Here is a 24029-nt window from a genome sequence, read left to right on the forward strand (position 1 = left end):
TGGTTAATGGTTTGGATTCCACCTTCCCCCAAGAGACAGTCAGGAGGACGACAGAAGGGAGGGAAGTCCAGGCTATGGTAGGCTCATTTATTCAAAATGTCTTTATTGAAACAGAATGATAGAGCAAGAAAGAATGAGGTCTGGGAGGATGTGGTTGGGCACAGGATGGAGCCCAGACCTGGTAGTACAGTGTGGAGCTCTCTCCCTGCCCCCTGACTCTAGCCAAGGAAGTGAACACCAAGCAGCAGTGGGGAGGAGATGGGGTGAGGGCAGCCCTCTGAGCGCTCCTTCATGTCTGGCCCGAGGTGCCTCTGAGCCTCTTGGGCAGCCCTGCCGAGCTCACTCAGTCCTCCCGCTCTCCTTGCCAGGGCCTTGTGCCACTTTTCGGTATGGGCCAGCCTCCTGCCAGGGTGCTCAGAGGTCGCTCAGAGGGCGGGGTTGGGGGTGGCAAGCAGCGGGACGTGGTCACAGCGGTTGGGGGGGGGCTGCCGCAGCAGGGAGGGCCGGCGGCACAGCTCCCCATCCCGGAGCACCTCCGGCAGGAGCTTGCGCTTGGTCTCCGGCAGAAGCATGATGCTGAGGATGCAGAGGAGGGCACAGGCCGCCAGGACCACGTGCTGCAGGAAGGCCCCATGGCCCATGTGGAGGCGCTGGGCTGGGCCACTCAGCCCGCCGAGCGCCCCCAGTGCCATGATGAGGCCCAGGCCTCGGCCCCTGGGAGAGACGACAAGGCACTGAGCCTGCGGCTGTGGGCCTCATCCCCACCCTTCCCCAGCGGCCGCTCCTCCTGCATCCCTCAGGCCCTGTCCTCAGACAGAGGCCGGGAGGCCGCCCTGGCAGCACGCCTGCTCTCACCGGACCGTGGTAGGGATGATTTCGGCAGCAAGGAGGGTGCTAAGGATGCCCGCAGCTTGGGAGGAGAAGAGCCCAAGGACAGAGAAGGTGGTGATGGCGGCCTCGTTCAGATCTGGAGGGACAAGACGAGGCGTGTGAGTGGAGGTGGCAGATCATGCTTGGCCTTGTCTCTGCCATCACCCCTTCTGATCCCTAGCCGGGTGTGCCTGGGCATTCATGATCAGTTGGGAGAACAGACTGGAGTATGCGGCCAGGGGGAAGGTTGTGAAAGATCTGGGCAGGATCTGGTCTGGTCCTGGGCAGCCTGAGCCAGAAGCAGTGGCTGAGTCCACGTGGGGCACCTCTGCTGGGGTTCCTCGGCTGAGCCCACACTGCGGGGAAGGGAGGGTGCTTACAATCCCACAGGCCCAGCAGGGCCAGGGATGCAATGCCAGTGAGCGTCATTGAGAGAAGCAGGATGCCCCGGCGGCCGAATCGGTCCACAGTGACCCCCAGGAAGACGCAGGCCAGGGCCGCTGTGCCGCTGGCCAGCAGGGAACACAGGTAGAAGTCCGATGGGCTCCCTCCTCCTCCCACAGGCTGGTAGCAGTGGCGAATGGCGTGGGCAATAAAGCTGTGAGACAGGGCGGGGAGGCAGAGGACAGCGTCTGTGGTGTCTGCATTGTCACCTGCAGCCTTTCACCACCCTGGCTGCCCTCTGCAGGGGTCCTCAGGCCTTCCCCACCCAGCCAGCCCCCATCCTAGCTACCAGCCTGGCCCTTGACCCCAACACCCAGGCTCACTTGGTGAAGCCCAGGATAAGCAGATTTTTCCAGATGTTGCGGTAGTTGAGGAGGGAAGCGAAGGAAAAGGAGGATGTTGCAGGGACAGGGCAGGTGTTCTCCAGGTCTTGGGAGAGAGAGAGGAGCTGTTAGAAGGAACAGCTGAGCACCCAGGGTCCTCCTACATGGGTGGGGCCCCTGCCTCTTACCCTGGAGGGCCTCCTGGGCCTCCTCTCCCAGCATCTGCCCATGGGGCCGGTTCCGCTCAGCCAGGATCCTCAGCACAGACTGGGCCTCCTCAATCTGTCGCTTCACTATCAGCCACCGTGCGGACTCCAGAAACAGACCCGGCCAGCTGGGGGAGGGGGGAAGGGGTGCACTGTGAGGCTTTCGGTCTACTGACCCAGGATGGAAAACTCCCATCTCTTGAGGGGCTGGGGCTGGAGGAGGCCTGGACGAGGGGCAGTGGAGAAGAGGAGGGGTCTGCAGGCTAGAGCTACAGGTAGGAGGTAGAGATGGGAATGGCCAGACAACAGGTGGAGGGTGATACTGACCCATAAAACAGGAAGAGGATGCAGGGAGCGGTGATCATTCGCTGAAGAAATCGCCAGTCCTTAGAGACAAGGGCCAGGCCCAGGAACAGGAAGTGCCCCCCTACCCCCACCAACTCCCCCGCCAGGGCCACCCGAAGCCTCTGGGTTGGGTCGCACAGCTCCAGCCCTGGAGATACAGCAGGGACAGGGAGGAGAGGCCGGGGAGGAAGGAGGCGTGGAAGAGAAGAGGGGAGGGGAGGGAGGAGGACAGAAAGCAAGGTCAGACCCTGAGTGGAGGCTGCAGCCACTACCTCCCACAGACTATCCTCTAAGGCAGAGTGGAGAGGCTGTTTGGTCCTCTCCTCTCTCCTGCTCACACTTGGGAGGGCTTGAGTCTCCAAGTCCCTGCGGGGGCTCAGCGTTCCCAGTGTACAGGCCGTTTCACATCAGACCTCTTATTTGACTTTCACATGAACCCTTGTTCAAGGTCGTAGAGCTACTCAGGATTTCATTTTAAAAATAAGGCTCATTCCCTGACAGCAGTAAGTCCAGGGCAGGGAAAGCTTTACAGATCATGGAAGGAGAGGGGCGTGTGAGGAGCAAGACCGCTGGATCCTTTAAAGGCCTGGCCAGAGAGAGAGCCGAGATTCCAGACAGCTGAAAAAGGGACTGAGGGGTCCTAGGGAGCAGTGGCAATGACCTGGGGATCCAGACAGGCAGGCATGAGCCCCTAGGGAAGGCGCTCTGGAAGGGTGCCACTCACGCATCAGGTAGACACCAAGGTCAACGCCAGCAAGCAGGAAGCCCAGGAGGAATCGGAGGGCCATGACGCCCGTGGAGGAACCTGCAGCAGCACCTCCCACTCCACAGGGGCCCACCAGTCCCAGAGTCAGCAGCACAATCCCGCGTCGGCCAAACCTGGAAGGCAGGGAGAGCCCCTGGTCACCCAGACTTCCTGAGGGAGGAGTGGCTGGGTGGGGTCCAGCTGCCCACTTTAGAGATGGAGATACGAGGATGAGGCCAGGGGAACGAGGATTGGACTAAGGCTACAGGAGATGGGGAAGGATGGGGACCCTGACTACTGGGCACTGGGGCATGGCTGTTGTTCTGTGGGGGCTGTGATCACTGACTCTCAGGGCTATTGGTCAGAGATGAAGGCATTTCTTCATGGAAGTGAGACCAGCCATCAGTGGGGTTGGGATATTGCTTAGGGAATTGGATCCCTGAGACCTTGGCAATAGAGAGATTGGTCAGTGGGGATGGAGCTTGTCTTGTTCAGACTGATCAGAGGAGATGGGCTTGTTGACATACAGGGTTGGAACTACTGATCTAAGGAGGTGGGCCATTGGCCACTTGTCCACGGGGATAGTATTGGTCAATGAAAATGGAGCTCTTGATCTTTGGGAACTGAGTAGTTGATTTTGGGGGATGAAGCCATTTTTCCATGGGATTGGGGCATGGGTCTCCTAACCCATAGGAGTGGTCAGTGGGATGGGGTCACTGACCAGAAGATGGAGCCATTGATCCATGAGAGTGGAGCTCTTAATCCATGAGACAGGACTATTAATCAGTGGGGCTGATCACTAACCTCTGAAGATTGGACAGTTGATCTTTGGGGATGTAGCTATTAAGTCCTGGGGTAGGGATTTCAGTCAAGATGGATGGGACTATTGACCAGTAGGGATGAATCTATTAATCCATATGGATAATCGGTAAGCATGGGGTCACAGAGCAGAGAATATGAGAGACTATTGGTCAGTGGTGATGGTCACAGACTGTGAGTCAGTGGGGACAGGGTTACTGATCCTTGGAGGCGAGGCTACTGATTTTTAGAGATAAGAGCACTGGTGTAATGTGGATGTAGACTGGGGTCACTGGTCATTGGGAAGGGGACACTGATGCCTGAGAGTGAAACTACTGACCCAGTAGGGTGAGACCATTTTCCATGGGGTTGAGTTTATTGGCTAAGGCTACTGAATTTAGGAGGCTGAATTTAGGTCTTTGGGTATGAGGCTATTATTACAGAGGAATGATGCTACTGGTCTGGGAGTATGAGGCCACTGAGGCATGAGGATGGGCTATTGACCTATGGGTTTAGGATCATTTACCCACAGGGGTGTATGACTATTGGGCAGTGAGGATAGGTAGTGTTTTTAGGAAACTGGATTATTGAATGGTGGGTTGCCTTTGAGCCATGGGAGTTGAACTATAAAGCCATTTGGATGGGACTGTAGACCAGTGGAGATGTCTAATAATCCCCAGGGATGGAGCACCTGGTCAGTGGTGATGTGTCGAGGATCAGAGATGGAGTTTTGACCCCTGGGAAGAGCTGCTGGTTGGTGGGGATGGGTTTGTAGATCTTTGAGATGAAACCACTGATTCCTGGAAATGAGGCTTTTGATCTGAAAGGATCTGAGAGCACTAATGATCCATGAGGATGGGACTATTAGCCTGGGGTGAGGGGTGCTATTGTGGTCACTGATCCATGGGGGTTAAACTATGGACCCAACCCCCCCCCCCCCAAGAGGGTAGTCATTTGTTTGAAGAATTGAACTACTGGCCAGTGTGAATGGGGCTGTTGATATTTAGAAATTAACATAATGATATTTAGGAATGAGGCCACTGAGATAGAGCTAACAGTCCAGGGAGACAGTACTGCTATCAGGGATTAATCTATGAAGATGGCAAGTGAGGAGCTTGGTGGTAACAGGACAATAGAGGAGGAGTTAGGACTTCTGTGGACCTGGGGGTTTTGGTGAGTAGGGATGGGGCCACTGATTCATGGGTGTGGGACTGGCAGTGGGGGGAGAGTTATTCTCTGTGGAAGAGGTATGGAAAGAGTATTTCTTGGTGGGGAGTGAAGTTGAGACAGTGGTGGGGCCGCCTGTCAATGAACAGAAGAAATCCAGAGGACACTGCAGAGTTGAGCAAAGCCTCTTCAGCCTCTTGCGAAGGCTAGCTGCCTGGGCCAGCCTCCCTAGCAAGCCCTCCTCTCTACTTGCTGAGCCCTCACCTGTCTGCTGGGTAGCCTAGGAACAGGTAGCCGGAGGCGAAGCCCAAGATGAAGAGGATCTGCTCCAGGATCACCTGCCAGCCCAGGTCACACACCAGATCCCACTGGGGATGTGAGAGGGAGGAGCGGGTGTGAGACCCCTCGCTGGTGGCTCTCGGCCCGCCCCCAGCCCCGCGGCCCATAGGCAGCCTCACCTGGCCGATGGCGTTGGTGGTGAGCACCGGGAGGCCGTTATAGTCCCAGTCCTTGAGACAGTGGTTGAAGTCCGGCGGAGCGAAGCCGCTGCACGAGGGGTCCGCACTGGTGGCGAGGCGGCTGGCGGCGCTGGCGGCTAGGGCCGCGCTGGCCACGCTGACGCCGCTGGCGTTGGGGGGCTGCTCCCAGCCGGAGGCGTTGGGGGGGAAGGCCCCGTAGTGGCAATGCAGCGGGGGTGCCAGCGTGAAGATGGGGTCGGAGGCCAGGCCCAGCGCCACGAAGAGCACGGGCAGGCAGCAGAGGCCGAGCTGCAGCTGCTGGCCGCCGCCCAGCGCCCCAACCTGGGCGAGCAGCGCCTCGAAGCTGAGCGGGCCGGGGGGCACGGCCAGCGACAGGCTGCTGCCCATCCCGTCGCCGCCCGCGTGGCCCTCCCCCTCCCGCTCGCGTTCGCGCTCCCGCTCACCCTGCAGCTGCTGCGTGGGCACCGCATCTCCGAGGGTCCCGACCTGCTGGGGGTGGGAGTGGGGGGTGGAAGGGTGGCAGGAGAAGGGTGAAGCGGAGAAAACCGCAGGGTAAGGGAAGAGGGCGGGCGCCAGAGGGAGGAAGGCGGTCTGCCGCGGGGGCTGCGCGGGAGGAAAATGCCAGGCGCCTGTCGCGGGGTGCGGGGAGATGATGGCGTAGCCCCCAGGGCGCGGGCACTTACTCCGTTGGGGCTGGGGGTGATCTCTACAGTGCTGTCGATCTTGCTGCCGCCCCCGCCATTGGGCTCGGGGGTCCCGGTGGCTACCCGGGGAGCCAGTTTGCCGACCGCAGGGGCCCAGGAGGCCCGCACGGAAAGGATGCGCTGTCCTCTGGCCCAGTGGCGCGCCCGTTGCCCGGACACAGAAGCCGAGAGACCCCGCTCTGCAGCTCTGCAGCCGCGGGCGCCTCCTCCGTCTCTGCGATCTCTGCGCCGCTTTCCCCTCCCCTTCCTCCAGACTCTCCTCCCCTTCCAACGTCAGCAGAACCTTCGGTCCAGACTCTTCGTCAGAGAGAGGAAGGGGGGCCGGGACCCAGGGGAGGGAGAAGATGGGGCTCTGTCTCTGTTCCCTGGGTCTGCGGGCCATTGCGGTATAAAGGGAGTAACTAAAGGATAGTACATCCCAGGCAGGTGCCAGCGATTCCTCTTTTGCTTCCAATTCTTCCTCCTCATCCATCCATCCATCCATCCATCACTGATCAGTTCAATTTATTAAGTGTCTGCTATATTCTGGCCTTGTACTGGGCTTTGGGGATAACAGGATGGACAAGACCGACCTCAGAGTGGCTTACGGAGGAGATAGACAGGTATACTGGAAAGGATGATACAGGGCATGCATATGGTGGACTGCACTGGGCAGTGTACTCAGCCTTGGCTTTAGTCCTCTACAAGACCACTTCTCTGATTTCACAATCCCCACCCTGGCTGAGTTTCCATCATTTCTCAACAGCATTTGGCATTGTTGGCTACCCCTTTCTCTAAACTCTTTCTTCCCTGGCTGCCAGGTCCCATACTCTCCTGATTTTCTTTCTCTTGCTACTCTTTTCTCTACCACAGATTCATTCTCCTCATCATCAGTCAGCACCTGTGATCTTCAGAGACTTGATTCTAGGTCCTCCTCTCATCTCACACTATTCTCTCCACCTCAGAATCTCACCTATGCCCGCAGCTTCCATCAAACTCAGTATAAATAATATGAGCCAATATAAACCTGATTTCCAGATTTACATCTCCAGTTTCCACCTCTCTTCTGACCCTTGAAGCCACCTCTTTGGTTTCTTACCCTGGATGACTCACAAAGATCTCAGAGTCAATATGTCCAAGACCAAACTCATGGTCATGTCTCCCCTGTCCCCCCAACTTGGTTGTCTTCTAGCTCTTCTTTCCTCATTGAATGGCACTTTCACCATCCAATTGTGGCCAGATGCTCAGGTGACAGCCCTTAGAGTACCCTCTTCCTTACCCCCCGCTCTCCACCCCATGTCAAATCCTCTACAAAATCCTATCCCTTTGATTTCCTGTGTAATTCTCAGATATTCTGCTTCTTTCCATCTATCTCTGGCACCACTAGACAAGCTACCTGTTGTGCAGACTGCTTTAGCCTCCCAGTTCTTAACCAGTGCTCTATATCTGCTTTGTTTCCAATCCTTTCCCCCCATCTGTTCATAATGCAGATGGACTGATCTTTTCAAAATGCAGATGTTTGTGTTCCTTTCCTATTTAACAACCATCAACGTCTTCTCACCGTCAAGGTAAATGCAATATTCTAGACCTCATAGTGATCCCATAATCTCTGCAGCTCTCTCTCTCTCCAAATTCTGCACACTAGTCACACTGACATTCTTTCAGTTTTTCCAGTGCTACAGGGCCCTTGAATAAGCTGGTCTTTATGCCTACAAGTCTCCTCTACTTTAGTCAAGTTCTCCTTCATCTGTCAGCTCAAGCATATTTGCCTCAGAGAAGTCTCCCCTAACTCCTTGAATTGCTACTCAAGGTATGATTTACAGACCAGGAACATCCACAACACTTGGGAACTTGCTGGAAATGTAGAATCGAAGGCTGTTTTCAGATAATTTGCATTTTAAACCAGATCCCCAGGTATACGTACATTGAAGTTAGAAATGCACTTCTCAAAGAGATTTGATCCCCCCCCCCCCCACTTTTTTTTTTTTTTTGAGTTTTGACTTCTAATAGGTTCTTTATTCTCTAATCCCAGGTAAGTGTTGAAAAGGATGTCCTGTCAATCTCAACCAGGAAATCCATTCCATCTAGTCTCCATTGAACCACACTTCTAATTTGTCACCTCTGTTCAGAAATTTTCCAGATGTGGGAAAGTCTTCTAATGCAATAAACAGCCTCCTGCCCACCCCAACCCATTTCAGCATCTCTTCAGGATTTACTTTGGTGCTGTTACAGGCAGCATTCCTTGGGGATTTATTTGTTAGTGTCCTCGTGTCTGTCCTGGAATTGTAGTCCATATAACTTTCTGCCTTGTTGGGCTGTTCACATGCATTATCTTGCTAGGGCCTCACAACAGCCCTGTGAGATCATCATGTTCCTTCTCATATTAGAGAGGAAACTAGAACTCTGAGGATCTGATGGGATTTACCTGCAGACACAGGTACACGGAAACTTGCATTGAGACCTCGGACTCTAATTCCAGGCTGATCTCTTGAAATTCTTTCTGGAAGGTGGTGGAGGATGGCCTCTGTTATGTCTTTAATGCCAGCACCTACGGGTGAATTTTGGTGGCCCCAGCCTCTGGAAATGAGTTTCGTTTGAGAGTGAAATGAGAACAAAGAATCTCAAATGGAGGAGGCAAATGCATGGGGAGAGGGGCCAAGGGCCATGGGGTACCTCCAGTCCAGTCACTGTGCCAGGGTAGAATCTTGGGAAAGCAGAGCTTAAGCAATGAATCTGTGGCTTGGACTTCTCCCCTTGTGGTGAACGGCTGAAGTGATCCCCTGTCTAGGCCGTGGCCCATCAATTTCACCAAGGCCCTGTGCACTATGGACTTCCAACACATTGAATTTATTAGCCCCTCAGCTCCTCTAAAAGGTGGTGTGTCCCGAAGGACAGTCAGCAGGGAGTCGGGAAGGGGAGTTTAAGGAACTAGACCCTCTTGGGTTAACCTAAGGGAGAGGGCACCCAGGCCAGCAGTTTTCTCCAGTGGGTCACAGCGGGGGTGACCTCTTCAGCAGGGCACCATCAAGGCTCTCTCATGGCCTCCCGACCCATGTGTACACCTCTCTAATGACATTATCTGACATCGGTCTTGGAGGAGAGGCCTTGGTCAGGAATCAGGGCCTGCCTTCCCAGAATGCTACGTTGCAGACTATTCTTGGTTCTCTCATCCTCGGGGTCTCAGCACAGATACCACCTCCCCAGCAATCCTGTCTAAAGTCTTCAATGGCCTCTCCCCATCTACTTAGTCACATATCACCCTGTTCATTTCCATTACCAGCAACTATCAACTCTGTGGCAGGTTCCTTTTTTTTTTTATTTACTTGTTTCAGCTGACTTGTTTATATCCAGCCCACCCCCACAATGGACCTTCAGAACTGTGCCTGGCACATCATGGGAGCTGAGAACCTGCTAGATGAATAGTTGGAGGAACAGCAGAATTTCCCCACAAAGCCTAAAGGCAGACTGCCCACAGTGTGTGTCCCAACAGTTTGGCCAAGGGTGCCAGACCTGCCCCCCAGGCTCCTAGGAAACAGAGTCGGGGAACCAGAAAGCCCGGTTTATTGAGGTGCACCACGTCAGAGGCCCAGCTCTCCTGCTTCTGTGTGGAGGAGTCCTCTGGCCTCTCCCAGACTTTCCCACTCTGGGCTGCCAACGTTTTGCCCTTGCTCTCAGCTAACAGGGAGGCACTGATATTCCAGAGCCAAGACACAGGACAAAAAAGGGGCTCCTGGTGGCTCTAGGTTTCAGCTACTTGGCTGTCTGTGGGGTTAAGATTCCAGAGGGGGTTGGCCTTGCAGAGTCTAAGAACCTCCACCCCAGGCTGAGGGAGGAGGAAGGTCCCTGGAGGGCCTGGTGCCTGCCCCTGACAAAGCAGGGAATAATATTAAATATAAATAATTTATACAAAATGGCTCGTACAAAAAGCTGTGGGGTAGGGGAGGAGGGGCCTCAGTGAGAGGCTGAGATGCCTGGAAAGGGCAGTAAGGGGGAAAGATGCCTCAGTGTCTCCTAGTCCCGAGAACAGAGCCCTCCAGCCACCTGAGGACTGGGGCGGCTCTGGGAGGCAGGCGAAGGCAGAGTGGAGACGAGGGGCTCAGGGGGCCAGGCTGGCGAGCAGAGTGGTGAACTGCAGAGCCCGCCCCGCCAGGTCCGCCACGCACTGCGCCATCTCTTGGGCTGCAGGGCTGGATGGGTAGCCCAGGGCGGCCCCCTTGATGGCCAGCACGGTGGCCCGCAATGCCTGGCCCAGCGCTGTGCCTGCGGCCCCGACCTGTGCTCGCAGAGGGGCAGAGGCTGCCAGGCGGCCCAGGGTATCCCCAACGAACACCAGGCGGTGAGCAGCCACCAGCACCCGCTTGCCGTGGGGCACAAAGAGGCGCGGGGGCTGGTTTGCCTGGGTGCTGGACATCAGGGCCGCCACAGCCGCCTGCAGTGTTGAGTAGTGGCCCTGGCACTGCCCGGCGTAGAAGTGCAGGAGCTGTAGATCTCCAGTGGGCAGGACCAGTGGCTCCCCGGGGGACAGGGCCTCCTGAGGGTGAGAAGAGTGTTCAGCAGGACTGCTTGGCCAGTGCCACTTCCGTTCTTACTTCCTTTCTCCTTCCCTCCCTTTGTTCCTCATGCCTTCCTTTCTCCCTGAGCTTGACCCCCTTAGATTGTGCCTTTGCCTATCAGACAATTTAGATTCTCTTAGTGAGTGACAGGAAGATGCCCAGAACTGATGTCTGGTAAATCTGGATTCAAACAACTTCAAAAACAAGTCTCTGAACTTCATCGTTCCTTTATCTCCTTTATCTATGGGGAGCCAAGCACTACGCTGTCCAATGTAAACATAATGCCAACCACACATGCTATTTCAAATTTCCAAGTAGCCAAGTTAGAAAAGTTACAAAGAAATTGGTACATATTTTCTAATTCCATACATTAAAAATGTACATATTTTTTAATTCCATACAATTAAAAATGGTGTAGTTTCAACACTGTAATCAGTATAAAAATTATTGAAATTGTTTTTCATACTAAGTCTGCAAAATCTGGAGTGCATTTTATATTTATAGTGCATTTCAGTTTAGACTGGTCACACTTGGGGATCAGTAGCTGCATGTGGCTGTGACTACCACACTGGATAGTGCAGTTCTTGTTTTTTCTGCCTCCTAAGGCTGCAGTGAAGATTCGTTGATAGGGTACATAGAAAGAGCTGAGAACACAGCACTGCAAACTGTAAGCACCGTATGAGTGCTAAGTATGCCTATGATCAGTGCTGACAGGTGCAACGTACTGAGCACAGGATCTGGTGCTTGGTACAAACTTGACAGATGGTAGCTATGGTGATTCGGAGAAGGCAATGGCACCCCACTCCAGTACTCTTGCCTGGAAAATCCCATGGATGGAGGAGCCTGGTAGGCTGCAGTCCATGGGGTTGCTAAGAGTCGGACACGACTGAGCGACTTCACTTTCACTTATCACTTTCATGCATTGGAGAAGGAAATGGCAACCCACTCCAGTATTCTTGCCTGGAGAATCCCAGGGATGGGGGAGCCTGGTGGGCTGCCGTCTATGGGGTCGCAAAGAGTTGGACACGACTTTGCAGCAGCAGCAGCAGCTATGGTGATTAGGACCATTCTAGACCATGAGTCAAGGAGAGTCTCATTTCCCTGAGACCCAGAGAGATTAACTGGCGGCTTCAGAGGCCCTGGCTTCTTAGTGGTGGAGCTGGAATTAAGAGCCGGGTCTCTTAGGAACCCAGGAATTCACAGTTGGAAGGAGCCTCAGAAGTCACCTGGCCCACCAACTCTGTTCCCCTGACTGCTTGGTTTCCTGACTCCTCTCCAACACATTCTTTCCTCTCTTTCTGAATTCCTGATATCCTTTTCTAAGTTCCAGCTCCTTTCTGGATTCTAACTCCTCTCTACCCCAACTGTCCTGTTTCATTGAACTCTTACCCCCCTCCTAAATAGACTTCCCTTGATGCTTCAGTTAAGAATACCCCTTCTTCCAAGTCCCTGTTCCTCCTCCCCTGCCCCCTTCTCTAGCACCAACCGCACCGGGTTACCTGCTGCTCTGGCGGCCCCCTCTCCAGTTGTTCAGGATCCCCTGGGGAGGCCTTATCTGGAGGCCTGGCTTCCTGAGCTTTATCCATGCCCTGCAGTGGGGGATAAGGGCCTCAGTGCAGGGGAAGGGGAGCAGGGCAAGGTAGCCCCTGTGGTCTTCCCGCTCCTCCCCACTCCCACTTCCTCCTGAAGGTCTCTCTTCCCATCAGATCTGCAGCCTCCTGACTCTGGGTCTGGGAGAGCCCTAGTGGCAGGTCAGAGAGCTTGGGGACCCCAGGTTGGGTTGCAGTACTGATACAAATGATGTGGCCCAGGCTGCAGGGTCAGCAGAGGGGAAGGAGGGAATGGAGGAAGCCAGGGTCTGCCTCTGGGACCTCAGATTTTTTTTTTTTGCGGGGGGGAACCTCAGATCTTGAGCCCCGTTCTCCTGCAGGCATTCTGGGGGGCTGACTGAGGCGAGCTCACCTTCAGGTGGACGTAGTCATACTCCTCGGCCACCGGGATGCCCTCGTACTCATTGTGGTATCCTGCCGGGTCGTCCTCCACCTCCCTGCCCTCCGGATCCCCCTCCACCTTGGGGCCCCCGTAGCCAGGCAGGCGCGGTGGGGGTGGGGGCAGGGGCCTGTCCTGGATGCTGCCCTTCCGGCCTGGAGCAGGAGAAGGAGCCGGGGAAGGGCTGGGGGCCTCCGGCACAGGCAAGGCAGGAAGAGGGCGGCGGGACAGACTCTCGGCTGAGGGCAGCCGGGGCCTGTGTGGGGGCGGGGGGCTTCTGGCCAGAAGGAGGGCCAGGGTGTCCGGGTCACTGGAGGCCGAAGCTCCCAGGGGCTCTGGAGAAGGGGGTGTCTCCGGCCCCAGCAGGGGGACGTCGTAGATGCCCTCGTCAGCGCCCCCACCTTCCCCGTCTGCCAGCAGTTCCTCTGGTGCTTCGTACAGATTGAGCAGGGCTGATGCTCGTTTCAGGTTGGAGGGAGCAGCGTAGAGGGGGGGCCCTGGCTCCCGGCCCCCCTCCCACTCCAGATCTGGTTCCAGATCTGATGGTGACTTCGGGGCCAGAGGCACATCATAGGGAGCTTCATCCTCTCCAAGGGACTGGGGGGCAACCTGAGCCAGAGGGCGGGCAAAGGAGGCTGGGGAGTCATAGGGGCCATTGGAGGGAACGCGGAGGGCAGTGGGGGGTACGTCATAGACCTGCAGAGGAAGAAGTTACTCACTCTCAGGCTCGGCAGTGGGCCCCCCACTCCTCTAACCCATCTCCGAGAACCATCTGTCCCCTGTCCAACAGACACATGAACCCCTAGCCCTCACCTCCAAGGCAGCTCCAGGGGCAGCCAGTTGGGTCCCACCACCTCTGGGGACCTTGTAGATGGGGTCAGGGGAGGGTGGGCAGGGTCCAGCTGGAGGTCTTGAGGTAGGACAGGGTCGAGCTGGGGGTGGCACCACGTACAACTGGGGGATCGACACGCAGGTGGGTCAGGTGGAATGGGGAGCAGGGCATCAGATAGTGTGCGCCTGGGAGGAGCTTAGACACCTTCCAACCCCCTCCCTGTTCCAATGGAGAAAGAGCCCAGAAAGACTTGGCAGACAGGATTTGAACAGCAGAGTCAGTGCAGAGCTGGGGTCTCAGGGCTCCTCCTGTCCCCCTGCACCAGCAGAGAGGAACTGGTTGTCCAGGATTGGGGTTGGGGGTCTCCAGTGCTCACCTCCTGGTCCTCACTGCCATGCTCTGGGGCTGGATGTGGTGAGCCTGGCTGGGTTGGGGGCACCTGGGAGAGGCCAGGCTTGGGTGCTGGGCCAGCCGGAAGGAGCTTCACTCTGTTGGCAGGCACGATGCCCTGCTGGCCATGCAGGGAGCAGAGGCACCAGCCATCCAGCCCACCAGCGCCTTCCCCCTGCAGTACCCGCAGAACGTCCCCGCGGCGGAAGGACAGCTCCTGCGGGGACTCCGCTGTGTTGTCGTATAGGGCCCGGGCCAGCTGCGCCTGGTGGGTGAGGTGGGAGCAGGAAGAGGGGTCTTCACACACATCATCAGGTGTTGTTACCTTCACACACATCATCAGGTCATGTTACCCCTGCTCAAAATACAGAGCTCCTCGGTTTCCTCAAGCTGAACATCTGACCTCCTGACTCAACTCTTCCTGATGGGCCCGGCCTGTCTTCAGTGCCATTCCCGGCATTCTTCCTCTCTATTTATTCTTTGATCTAGACCAGCTCTTTCCCACCTCGGGGCCTTTGCCCTTTTTTTACCCTTCTCTGACTCTTCTGTTGATTAGACCTTTTCATCCTTCAGTTCTTCTTTTTAATTTTATTTATTTTTTACTGTGCTGGGTCTTCATCGATGCACAGGCTTTTTTCTCTAGTTGCGGAGAGCGGGGGCTACTCTCTAGTTGTGGTGCGTGGGACTCACTGCCGTGGCTCCTCTCATTGAAGAGCACAGGCTCTATGTGAATCGGCTTCAGTAGTTGCAGCACATGGTCTCAGTAGCTGAGGTTCCCAGGCTCTAGCGCACAGGCTCAATGGTTGCTCTGAGGTGTGTGGGATCTTCCTAGACCAGGGGTTGAGCTCAAGTCTCCTGCATTGGGGGGCAGATTCTTTACCACTGAGCCACCAGGGAAGCCCCTTCAGTTCTTAAATGTCTCCTTCTCCTGGGACTCCCCTGGTGGTTCAGCGGTTAAGATTCCGTGCTCCCAATACAGATAACGCAGGTTCAATCCCTGGTCAGAGAACTAAGATCCTGCAGGGCATGGCCAAAAAATAAATAATGTCTCCTTCTCGCTCTTCTCCCCACATCCTTCTGTGTCTGTCTCCGCCTATTACTTCCTTCCCAGTAGTTTATACTGTTTGTCTGAAGTGAAGTGAAAGTCGCTCAGTCATGTCTGACTGTTTGCGACCCCATGAACAATAAAGTCCATGGAATTCTCAGGCCAGAATACTGGAGTGGGTAGCCTTTCCCTTCTCCAGGGGATCTTCCCAATCCAGGGATCAAACCCAGGTCTCCTGCATTGCAGGTGGATTCTTTACTAGCTAGGCCACAAGGGAAGCCCATACTATTTGTCTACTTTTAAAACTAGATTTCTTCCCTTGTTAGCCCTGTGAGAAAAGGGACTGTTATATTCCTAGCCCCTACAATAGGCTTGACCTGGAGTAAGTCCTCCATGAACATATGTTGAATTACACAGGGAAATCTTGCAAAGGTCTCCCATAGAATCTCCTTCACCTTCCCTGTTTCCCAGTCAGTATCCCCTACAAGCAGGTTAGATTAAGCAGCTGCAGAGATACCTCATTCTGAGAGAGACTGGGAGAAGTCCAGCCCCGACAGTGCCTTGGCATAACAGGGAAGAAAACAGAAACCAAAGCAATTGTTTTGTTCTCAGTCTTAGCAAGTAAGGTTCTAACAGCAGAGGCTGATGTTACCATGGAGTATATACGCTCGTGTGTGTGTGTGTGTGTGTGTGTGTGTGTGTGTGTGTATGTGTGTAGAGGGGGCTAGTGGACCAACCAAGAGCAAAGATTTATCAGCCTGTTTCCAGTTCTCCTGGTGGGGATATCTAAGCTTTTTCCTTTGAGAGTTATGTGCGTGTGTGCTAAGTCACTTGAGTTGTGTCCAGCTCTTTGCAACCCTATGGACCATAGCCTGCCAGTCTCCTCTTTCCATGGGCTTTTCCTGGCAAGAATACTGGAATGGGTTGCCATGCCCTCTTCTAGGGGATCTTCCTGAACCAGGGATCAAACCTGCGTTTCTTACGTCTCTTGCATTGGTGGGCAGGTTCTTTAGCACTAGTGCCATCTGGGAAGCCCTTGAGAGCTATGCCTGCTAAGTCGCTTCAGTAATGTCCGAGTCTTTGTGACCCTATGGACTGTAGCCCATCAGGCTCCTCTGTCCATGGGATTCTCCAGGCCAGAATACTGGAGTGGGTTGCCAGTCCCTCCTCCAGGGGATCTTCCTGACCCAGGGATGGAAGGATGCATCTCTTGTGTCCCCTGCATCAGCAGGTAGGTTCTTTACCACTAGTGCCACCTGGACACTATAAGCTCAGGTAAATCACAGACACCAAGTGCAAATTATATATCTAGACACTGAACAAGTGTTTACACTAATCATCTCATCTCATTTAATCCTCAGCTTGATAAGGGAGGAGCCATCATTATCCCTGTTTGGAAAGGAAATTGGAACAGAGAGCTTGGTATGCTGCCCAATGACATACAGCCGGTGAAGCGTGATTTGAACTCCAGGCTGTGTGATTCCAGAGGCTGCACTCTCTTTTTCACAACCACAGGCATAAGGATCTACTTTTGGGGAGTTCCCTGGTAGCCTAGTGGTTAGGATGCCAGACTTTCACTGCCATGGCCCACGTTCCATTCCTGGTTAGGGAACCCAAGATCCTGCGAGCTGTGGGGCATGGCCAAGAAGAAAGGATCTACTTTTTTCTCCTTGTATAGTAACAGTAGGAAAGTCAAGAGGGCCTATGACACATATCTGGACAAAATTATAATTCAAAAAGATACATGTACCCCTAATTTCATCGCAGCACTATTTATAATAGTCAAGACATGGAAACACCCTAAATGTCCATTAACAGATAAATGGATAAAGATGTGGTGTATATATCCACATGGAACACTACTCAGTATTGGAATGGAATGGAATACTATGGAATTCTACTACAATGGAATACTACTCAGCCATAAACTACACACACGCACACACACACACAATGGAATATTACTCAGCCATAAAGAGAAAGAATAAATGCCATTTGCAGCAACATGGATGCAACTAGAGATGATCATACTAAGTGAAGTCAGAAAGAGAAAGACAAGCATCACACTACATCACTTATACATGGAATCTAAAATATGCCACAAGTGAACCTATCAGTGCAACAGAAACAGAATGACAGATGTAAAGAATACACTGCTGGTGCCAAGGGGGAGGGGTTGGGACAGGGATGGAATAGGAGGTTGGGGTTAGCAGATGTAAGTTTTTGTATGCAGAATGGATAAACAACAAGGTCCTAGGGTAGAGCACAGAGAACTATATTCAATATTGTATGATAAACCATAGTGGAAAAGAATACTAAAAAGGAATGTGTGTATATGTATAACTGAATCACTTTGCTGTAGGGCAGTAACACATCATTGTAAATCAACTACACGTCAAAAAAAAAAAGAGGATCCATAGCTCAAACATGATTTAAGTTCATAGGAAGTTTTCACAATGTCCAAGTTCCCTTTGCCAGTCACTCATCACTGGACTCTGGTTCCACCAAGTCCTTTGGTAGAATCAGGCTTAAGCCACTCACACTATCAAAATATATTCCACTTCCGACATGTTTGCTAGTGGCTTATACAGTGATGGTAGAAAACAGGTAGTTAGGTATTGAGTAGTTAGTACTGAGCAGGTAATCCATGTGGATTGACTAACATGGTGAAACTTCTCAAGCCCAAGATATCAGGTAGGCTGCATCTGGCCAACAGACACTGGGCGAAGGATGGCCTGCTCAGCCAGGGACAGTCCATGTTCCTCTTGACTGATTTTTCCCTCAGGTGGTGATGTTGTCCAGACCTTTATGGCTGGATGATATTAACAACAAACTGACTTCTTGCCTGATTCCAAATTCATCAAACTCTTTTCTGATTATATTTTGGCTTCTAAAGGCAATTGTGCCACAGAAAGCAAACATGCTAGCCAGATAACACAAATTCCTGGTTAGCTTGGCACTTTCCTAACTGTAAATTAGAAATTGGTGTTTTGGATCTAGGCAGGCAGTTAAGAGCACTGTTTCTAAGGCAGACAGACCTGAGTTTTGAGTCCCGGCTCTGCTGCTTTCAAGTTGGCTGACTTTGGGCTGTCTGTTTAACCTCGCCAAGCCTCAGGTTCCTCCTTTGTAGAATTCCATATCCATAGCTGAATATCCACTTTCAGATAATAACAGTACTAGCTTCAGAGTTGTTGTGAGTACTGGATGAGACAATGCATCAAAGAACCGGGACATACCAAGACAAAGTTTAGGGCCAGTAAATACTCGAAGAAGATTAGCTGTTATCAGGGTCCTGTATGTTTCACAAGCATAAATACCAACACTTTCCCCTTCCAAGCAAAAAGAAAGATCTACCTCCTGGGACTACAAAGATGATTAGCTGGTTCCTGAGGCAGCATCTTTATGTCGGAGTACCCCCACCTCCCCGCTTCTGGCTCTGAACTAGGGTCTTCTCACCATCATATAGATTGAGAAGCTAAGAGGAGTTTGGTCTGAGGAGTGAAAATCTAACTCATCCTCGAGGGGTGTGGGAGGAGGTGAGGAGCCATGCTTCTCTTCCCAGCATCACAATCCTCCTTCCCAGAATGCCCATTAGAGGGGTCGAGAAAGCAGGTGGCAGCCTCGATTTCCCTGGGCATCCTAGGGCCTAGGAAGTGTAGAAGCGGGATACAGTTGCTGGGATTCAGGCTACAGTACAACTCAGAAAGCAGGGGCGGGGCTGTGAAGAGCTCCTCCTTGTGTTCAATTTCAATTCTGTCCAATGGGATCAAACCTCCGGGCCGTGCAATTGCGGGAATTGGGCTAGAGTCTCTGATAGACTGATTGATGATGGGTGTGGCCACCCCAGCTCTACTCCCTCCTCAGGGGCCCAGCTGACTTGTGAGGGAGTGGCCGCCTTAAAGAGGGGTGGCAGTGAGCCACACGTTCCCTGGGAGGCCTCCTCCCACTGTCCCATCATGCCAGCTGTCTCCTCCCTTTGTCCCCAGCCCCAGGAAAGTGGCCAGAGGCTGGCTGACATCACCTCCCCTCCTCTCTCGATTTTCCCTTGCTCCCTGCCTGATCTCCATCTTTTACTCTATTTCCCCTCCTTTCCTCCATCCCCCCTCTAGAGCAGGGCTTCCTTGGGCCTTTTGCCCTCCGGTTTTCCTGGAGCCACCTCCATTCTTTCAGCTCCCTTCCAACCTTTTACTGCCCTCCCAATCACAACCCCCTGCCAACCTCCAGTGGCCATCGGTTCCCGCCCATAGAAGAGGAGATAGGACTCAAGCTTGCCCCCTCCCCTCCTTCCAGGGGCAGCCTCCAGAAAGAAAGAGAGGAGAATGGGAAGGGGAGGAGAGAAGGGGAGGCCAGACCCAGTAGGAGTTAGGGATGAGAGGCGAGAGGAGGTAAGGGAAACCAACGTGCCAGAAGGGGGACACAGTCTCCTGAAGAAGCAAGGGACGAAGGAGCGAGACAAAGAGAAGGCAGAAATAAAAGTGACAGGAGTGCAGGACAGACCGTGGCGGTCTCTGCCCGTCAGCCTCCTCTCTCTGGTTGGACTCACCGACGTGGCTATGGCCATGGCCTTGGCCTTCCTCGTGGCCAGCTCCAGGCCAGGCTCGGTTTCGCTGACTTCAGCAGCGGCTGACCCGCACCATGGAGGCGGCCCCCGGCTGCGGCGCCTGAATCGTGGCCTCCCCGGAGGTTGGAGGAGGAGAAAGAAAACCCACAAAACTCCCCAAATGGGAGGCAGCTTGGCCGGGCAGGAGGAGGAGCGGGGCGGGCCGGGGCGTCGCTGCGGGACCTCATCCAAGGGCGCGCGCTCTGCCCCGTCCCCGCGGCCTCCCGAGGGCTGCAGGGTGGGCCAGGCCCCCCGGAGCTGCCTGTCCTAGGCCGCGGGGGCACCCCGGGTCCACATGGGCCCAAAGCTCCCTTCCAGTGCCAGGACGGGCGAGGAGGTGGGAGCTGGGGCTGCGCTCGACGCCTCTCCGGGCCGCTCAGGACGGCCCCGAGGGCAGGGAGAAGCCGCCGGGGCGGTCGGGCTGGACGAGCGAGTTTAGGGGCCAACCTTCTCCACCCGGAGCCGCGCCGGAGAGCGGTGCTCCCGGGGCTGAGATCCGGGCGTCGGGGGCTCTGCCGCAGCTCCGCTGCGAGGGAGGGGGCGGGGGTAGTGAAAATCGAGAAGTTCGTCTCTCTTCAAAGTCGCTCGACTTGGCAGCGGAGGCCAGGCTGGAGCCAAAGGCCTCGGAGAGCAGGGCGGCTGGGCTGGAGCACCCCAGTGGCGGCTTTCTGCCCCACCGCTCGAAGCCCCCAAGGCGGGCTCCCGAGCACGCACACTTGCTCGCAGCGCGCCTGGGGGTCTGGGGGCGCCGGGACCGCGCCTCGCTACGCGCACGCGGACCGGGCTCGAGGGGGCGGGACGGCCTTCCCCACGCTCCCCCCCTCCAACCCTCGGCGCCAGTACTCCCGCTCCCACCCTCGGCCCCCTGGCCCAGGACGCTGGCCCCCGCAGCCCCGCTTACACGCGCCCTTGGCGGGGCCCCTTTGAGCGCCCCAGGGCTGGTGGCGGCCCGGGTGTCTCTGGGAACGGAGAGAAAGGCCGCAAAGCAAAAGAAGGAGCAGAGAGAAGGCTAAGGAGGCGCAGAGGCCAGGGTCCTGCGGACTCGCCTGGAAGTGGGGTTGGGGGGGCCACTGAGAGCGCTGGAAAGGGTCCGGGGGTCGCGCGCGGCTTTCAGGCTCACCCCCCGCTCGCGGCTCCCCTTCCCTCCCCTTCCCAGGCTCCCGGCGCCCCCTGGGTGCAGCTCCTTTCTCCTCCCCTCGGGCCCTCTCGGCTCCGGCGCGGGGATCAGTCCCGGGGATTAAGAGAAAGGAGGGAGGGGAAAAGGGAGGGGAAGGGAAGGGGCGGAGGAGAAAGGGGGAAGATCCCTCCAAAGGCGGGTGTTGAGTTTCAGCTCTGGACCCTCGGGCTAAATTGCGCGCCCCCTCCCGGCTCCTCTCCCCCTCCTGCTCCAGCCCGACGTCGCGGCGGACCTCCAGGTGGTCTGGTTCCCTCCCTCCCCGGAGCTTTCGTCTCCCCGTCACGCCCCGGCTCTCGCCCGCCAGCCCCGCGCCTCTCGGCTTCCCTTTCATCAGCCCCACATCTGTCTTTCCTTTGGTAGGGAGCACGCTCCCTCCGCCTTTCTGGGGTCCTCCGCGGAGCCTCTCTGCTCGCTTGGCGTGGCCTCCGCAGGGATGGCCGGCCGGGGCTCTGGAGCTGACACAGATTCCAGCCCGGGCGAGGGAACGTGAGGCCTGGGCGGCTGGTGCCGGAGCTTGGGGCGGGCGAGCTGGCGGGTTGTGCCGCCTCTGACGCTCCTCTGCCAGCCTAGGCCTGTCCTCTGCCCTCACTCTGGCTCACTCCTGCTGCTGAGTGGAGTAGAAGTGGGCCCTGCGGACACTTTCAGAGAAGCTGGGATTTGGACCCCCGGGAGCTTCAGCTGAAAGGACGAGGCTCTGGTCCCCACACCTGTCGGCCCTATTATTGCTCCTTCGTCTGCCGGCATCCCTCCAGCTCCCCACTCCCTCCCCGCGTTCTTTCTCTTGGAAAGAAGACTTCAAGGCCCCCCTCAGGGGCACTGGAGAAGCCTTCTTCTGTTTTTGAGGGTCCTAGAATTTAAAAAAATGAGATGCCAATCTGGCTTGAAAAGCTGTAGCATATTTTCAGGAGAAGGCAGTGGCGCCCCACGCCAGTACTCCTGCCTGGAAAACCCCATGGACGGAGGAGCCTGGTGGGCTGCAGTCCATGGGGTCCCTAAGAGTCGGACGCGACTGGGCGACTTCACTGTCACTTTTCAGTTTAATGCTTTGGCGAAGGAAATGGCAACCCACTCCAGTGTTCTTGCCTAGAGAATCCCACGGACGGCGGAGCCTGGTGAGCTGCGCTCTATCGGGTCGCAGAGAGTCAGACACGACTGAAGCGACTTAGCAGCAGCAGCATATTTTCAATATTTACATTTAACGTATTAACACTCAAACACAATAGACAATGGCTCTATGCATAGCCTCATCTGGAGATAACATCTGAAGTCTAATTTAAGGCCCTTTGTGAACCTGAGGCCTTGGATAGAGGCTCTCTACCTCTCCTCCCATCCACCCCACCTCCACATTCCACAGGCCCACAAGTCCAGGCATTTGCCAGGAGGGGAGCGAGAGACACCTGCCCCAGTGCCTTCCTCTCCCTATTGCTTGGGCACCTATGAACAAACTCAGACTCCTTTGGGATGGGAGAGGAACTTTAAAATTTTCAGATGCATCTGATGGGAGAACTCCCTATTCCAGCTATTCGCTATTCCAGCTCCTATTCCCTATTCCCTATTCCAGCTCCAGCCTGGTCCAGCCTCTTTCAGACCCCAGCCCTAGGAGCCTAGCTGCCTGGAATACAGATAGTCAGCTACTGGGGAGTGATGGGTACAATCTCTGCCCAGAGGACTGCCAAGGCAATTTGGGGCTCAAGAGGTGGCAAGGCAAATTGGAGGTGGGCAAGAAACCCAGTTCTAAAGATGAATGCTCTGACTGGTGCACAGAAAATAGATAGAGACTGGAAAAAACTAAGCAGGAAGGAAGTGCTGGGACCTGGCAGAATGGTGGTTTGGGAGGTGGGCAAGAAGGCTCACTGCCTTCATTGTAGCTGAGCATCTAGCTAGTGCCTGTAGCTAGGCGAGGGGAAAGTGAAAGTGAAGTCCCTCAGTTGTGTCTGACTCTTTGGGACCCCATGGACTGTAGCCTACCAGGCTCCTCCATCCATGGGATTTTCCCAGCAAGAATACTGGAGTGGGTTGCCATTTCCTTCTCCAGGAGATCTTCCCAACCCAGGGACTGAACCCGGGTCTCCCACATTGTAGGCAGATCTTTACCATCTGAGCCACCAGGGAAGTCCCTGCCGAGGGGAGCAGAGTGCAAATGAATCTGTGCTTCTGGAATGCCCAGGTAGGGAATGGAGCCAGTCAGAGTTGGGGAGAGGTGAAGTGAAGTGAAGTGAAGTGAAGGTCGCTCAGTCGTGTCAGACCCTTTGCGAGGCCATGGACTGTGGGCTGTCAGGCTCCCCTGTCCATGAAATTCTCCAGGCCAGAATACTGGAGTGAGTAGCCATTCCCTTCTTCAGGGAATCTTCCCGACCCAGGAATCGAACTCAGGTCTCCCACATTGCAGGCAGATTCTTTACTGTCTGAGAGCCATCAGGGAAGCCTAGGAATACTGGCGTGGGTAGCTTATCCCTTCTCCAGGGAAACTTCCCAACCTGGGGATTGAACTGGGGTCTCCTGCTTTGCAGGAGGATTCTTTACCCACTAAGCTACCCAGGAAGCCCCGGGGAGAGGTGGGGGTGGGGGGTGAATCCTGGTTTGTCAACTGTGTGAAGCTGGTCAAGTTCTGGAACATCTCTGAAGCTCAATTCTTCATCTGGAGTAGTGACTTTGGTGAGGTGTGAATACATGTGAAGTGATTAGCATTATGACTTTCCCTCTTCACCTTAGCTCCCCATGACCCCACCCCCCCAGCTTGTACCTGCACGAAAGCTCCAAGCATTCTGTGTCAAGGGCAGGTGAAGTCTTCTCCTTGTCCTTATGACTCATCTCTGCCCTCTCCTTTGCAAACAGAGGTTTAACATGATTCTAACTTGTTCAGGGGGAATTCTGGGTCCCAGGTTAGGTTGGGAAAAACCCAGACTGGATGGGTAGCTAAGATCCTGGGTGGGCGGCTGCCTCAGGGGGCCCTCAGCTTCAGGGCTTGCCTTTGCCACTGTCCACAGGGTAGAAAGGAAGGAACTCCTCCATTGGGTATTCTGGGTCCCAGTCTTCTCTCCCACTCGTGTCCCTTCCCAGCAGAGCCCTCCAGCTGATCTCGTCCTCATCCTTGGGATCTGTAGTTGTGACATGTGGGATCTAGTTCCCTGACCAGGGATTGAACCCTGGCCCCCTGCACTGGGAGCAAGGAGTCTTAGCTACTGAAGTCCCCCTGCCCACCTCTTCACTTCATCTCATTCTACACTCTTCCTTAGCTTTTGTTTTCCAACCACATTGTCCTTTCTGTCTCTTAAATGTGCCAAGACCTTCCACCTCTAGGATTCTGTTGTCCTCTTCCCTCTGCCTGGAACACTTTCCCCAGAACCTTTCCATCATCATGTCAAATTCCACATCTTCAGAAT

General features: G+C 54.9%; 2 protein-coding genes across 3 annotated transcripts; both read right to left on the reverse strand.

The window, feature by feature from the left end:
• Nucleotides 1-86: 86 nt before the first annotated feature.
• SLC22A17 (solute carrier family 22 member 17) lies at nucleotides 87-6342 on the reverse strand. 2 transcript variants are annotated; one of them, XM_061157813.1, is made up of 10 exons: nucleotides 6061-6342; nucleotides 5357-5863; nucleotides 5163-5266; nucleotides 2913-3067; nucleotides 2171-2336; nucleotides 1826-1971; nucleotides 1638-1743; nucleotides 1251-1468; nucleotides 856-967; nucleotides 87-714 (listed from the first exon to the last, which is right to left on the reverse strand). In XM_061157813.1, the coding sequence occupies exons 2-10, from the start codon at nucleotides 5762-5764 to the stop codon at nucleotides 426-428; spliced, it is 1704 nt and encodes a 567-aa protein (XP_061013796.1). In that variant the 5' UTR covers nucleotides 5765-5863; nucleotides 6061-6342; the 3' UTR covers nucleotides 87-425. The 2 variants fall into 2 exon arrangements, with proteins under 2 accessions (XP_061013796.1, XP_061013797.1); XM_061157814.1 differs by lacking the exons at nucleotides 1251-1468; nucleotides 1638-1743; nucleotides 6061-6342 and having other exon boundaries at nucleotides 5357-5860.
• Nucleotides 6343-8208: 1866 nt separating this feature from the next.
• On the reverse strand, nucleotides 8209-19799 carry EFS (embryonal Fyn-associated substrate). Its single transcript, XM_061157815.1, has 6 exons — nucleotides 19413-19799; nucleotides 13811-14089; nucleotides 13416-13556; nucleotides 12576-13298; nucleotides 12113-12202; nucleotides 8209-10591 (listed from the first exon to the last, which is right to left on the reverse strand). Exons 1-6 carry the CDS (start codon nucleotides 19428-19430, stop codon nucleotides 10157-10159), a joined length of 1686 nt encoding a protein of 561 aa, XP_061013798.1. The 5' UTR covers nucleotides 19431-19799; the 3' UTR covers nucleotides 8209-10156.
• Between the last annotated feature and the right edge of the window lie 4230 nt (nucleotides 19800-24029).

The sequence above is a fragment of the Dama dama genome, chromosome 12 (assembly GCF_033118175.1).
Source record: "Dama dama isolate Ldn47 chromosome 12, ASM3311817v1, whole genome shotgun sequence".
Taxonomy (NCBI): domain Eukaryota; kingdom Metazoa; phylum Chordata; class Mammalia; order Artiodactyla; family Cervidae; genus Dama; species Dama dama.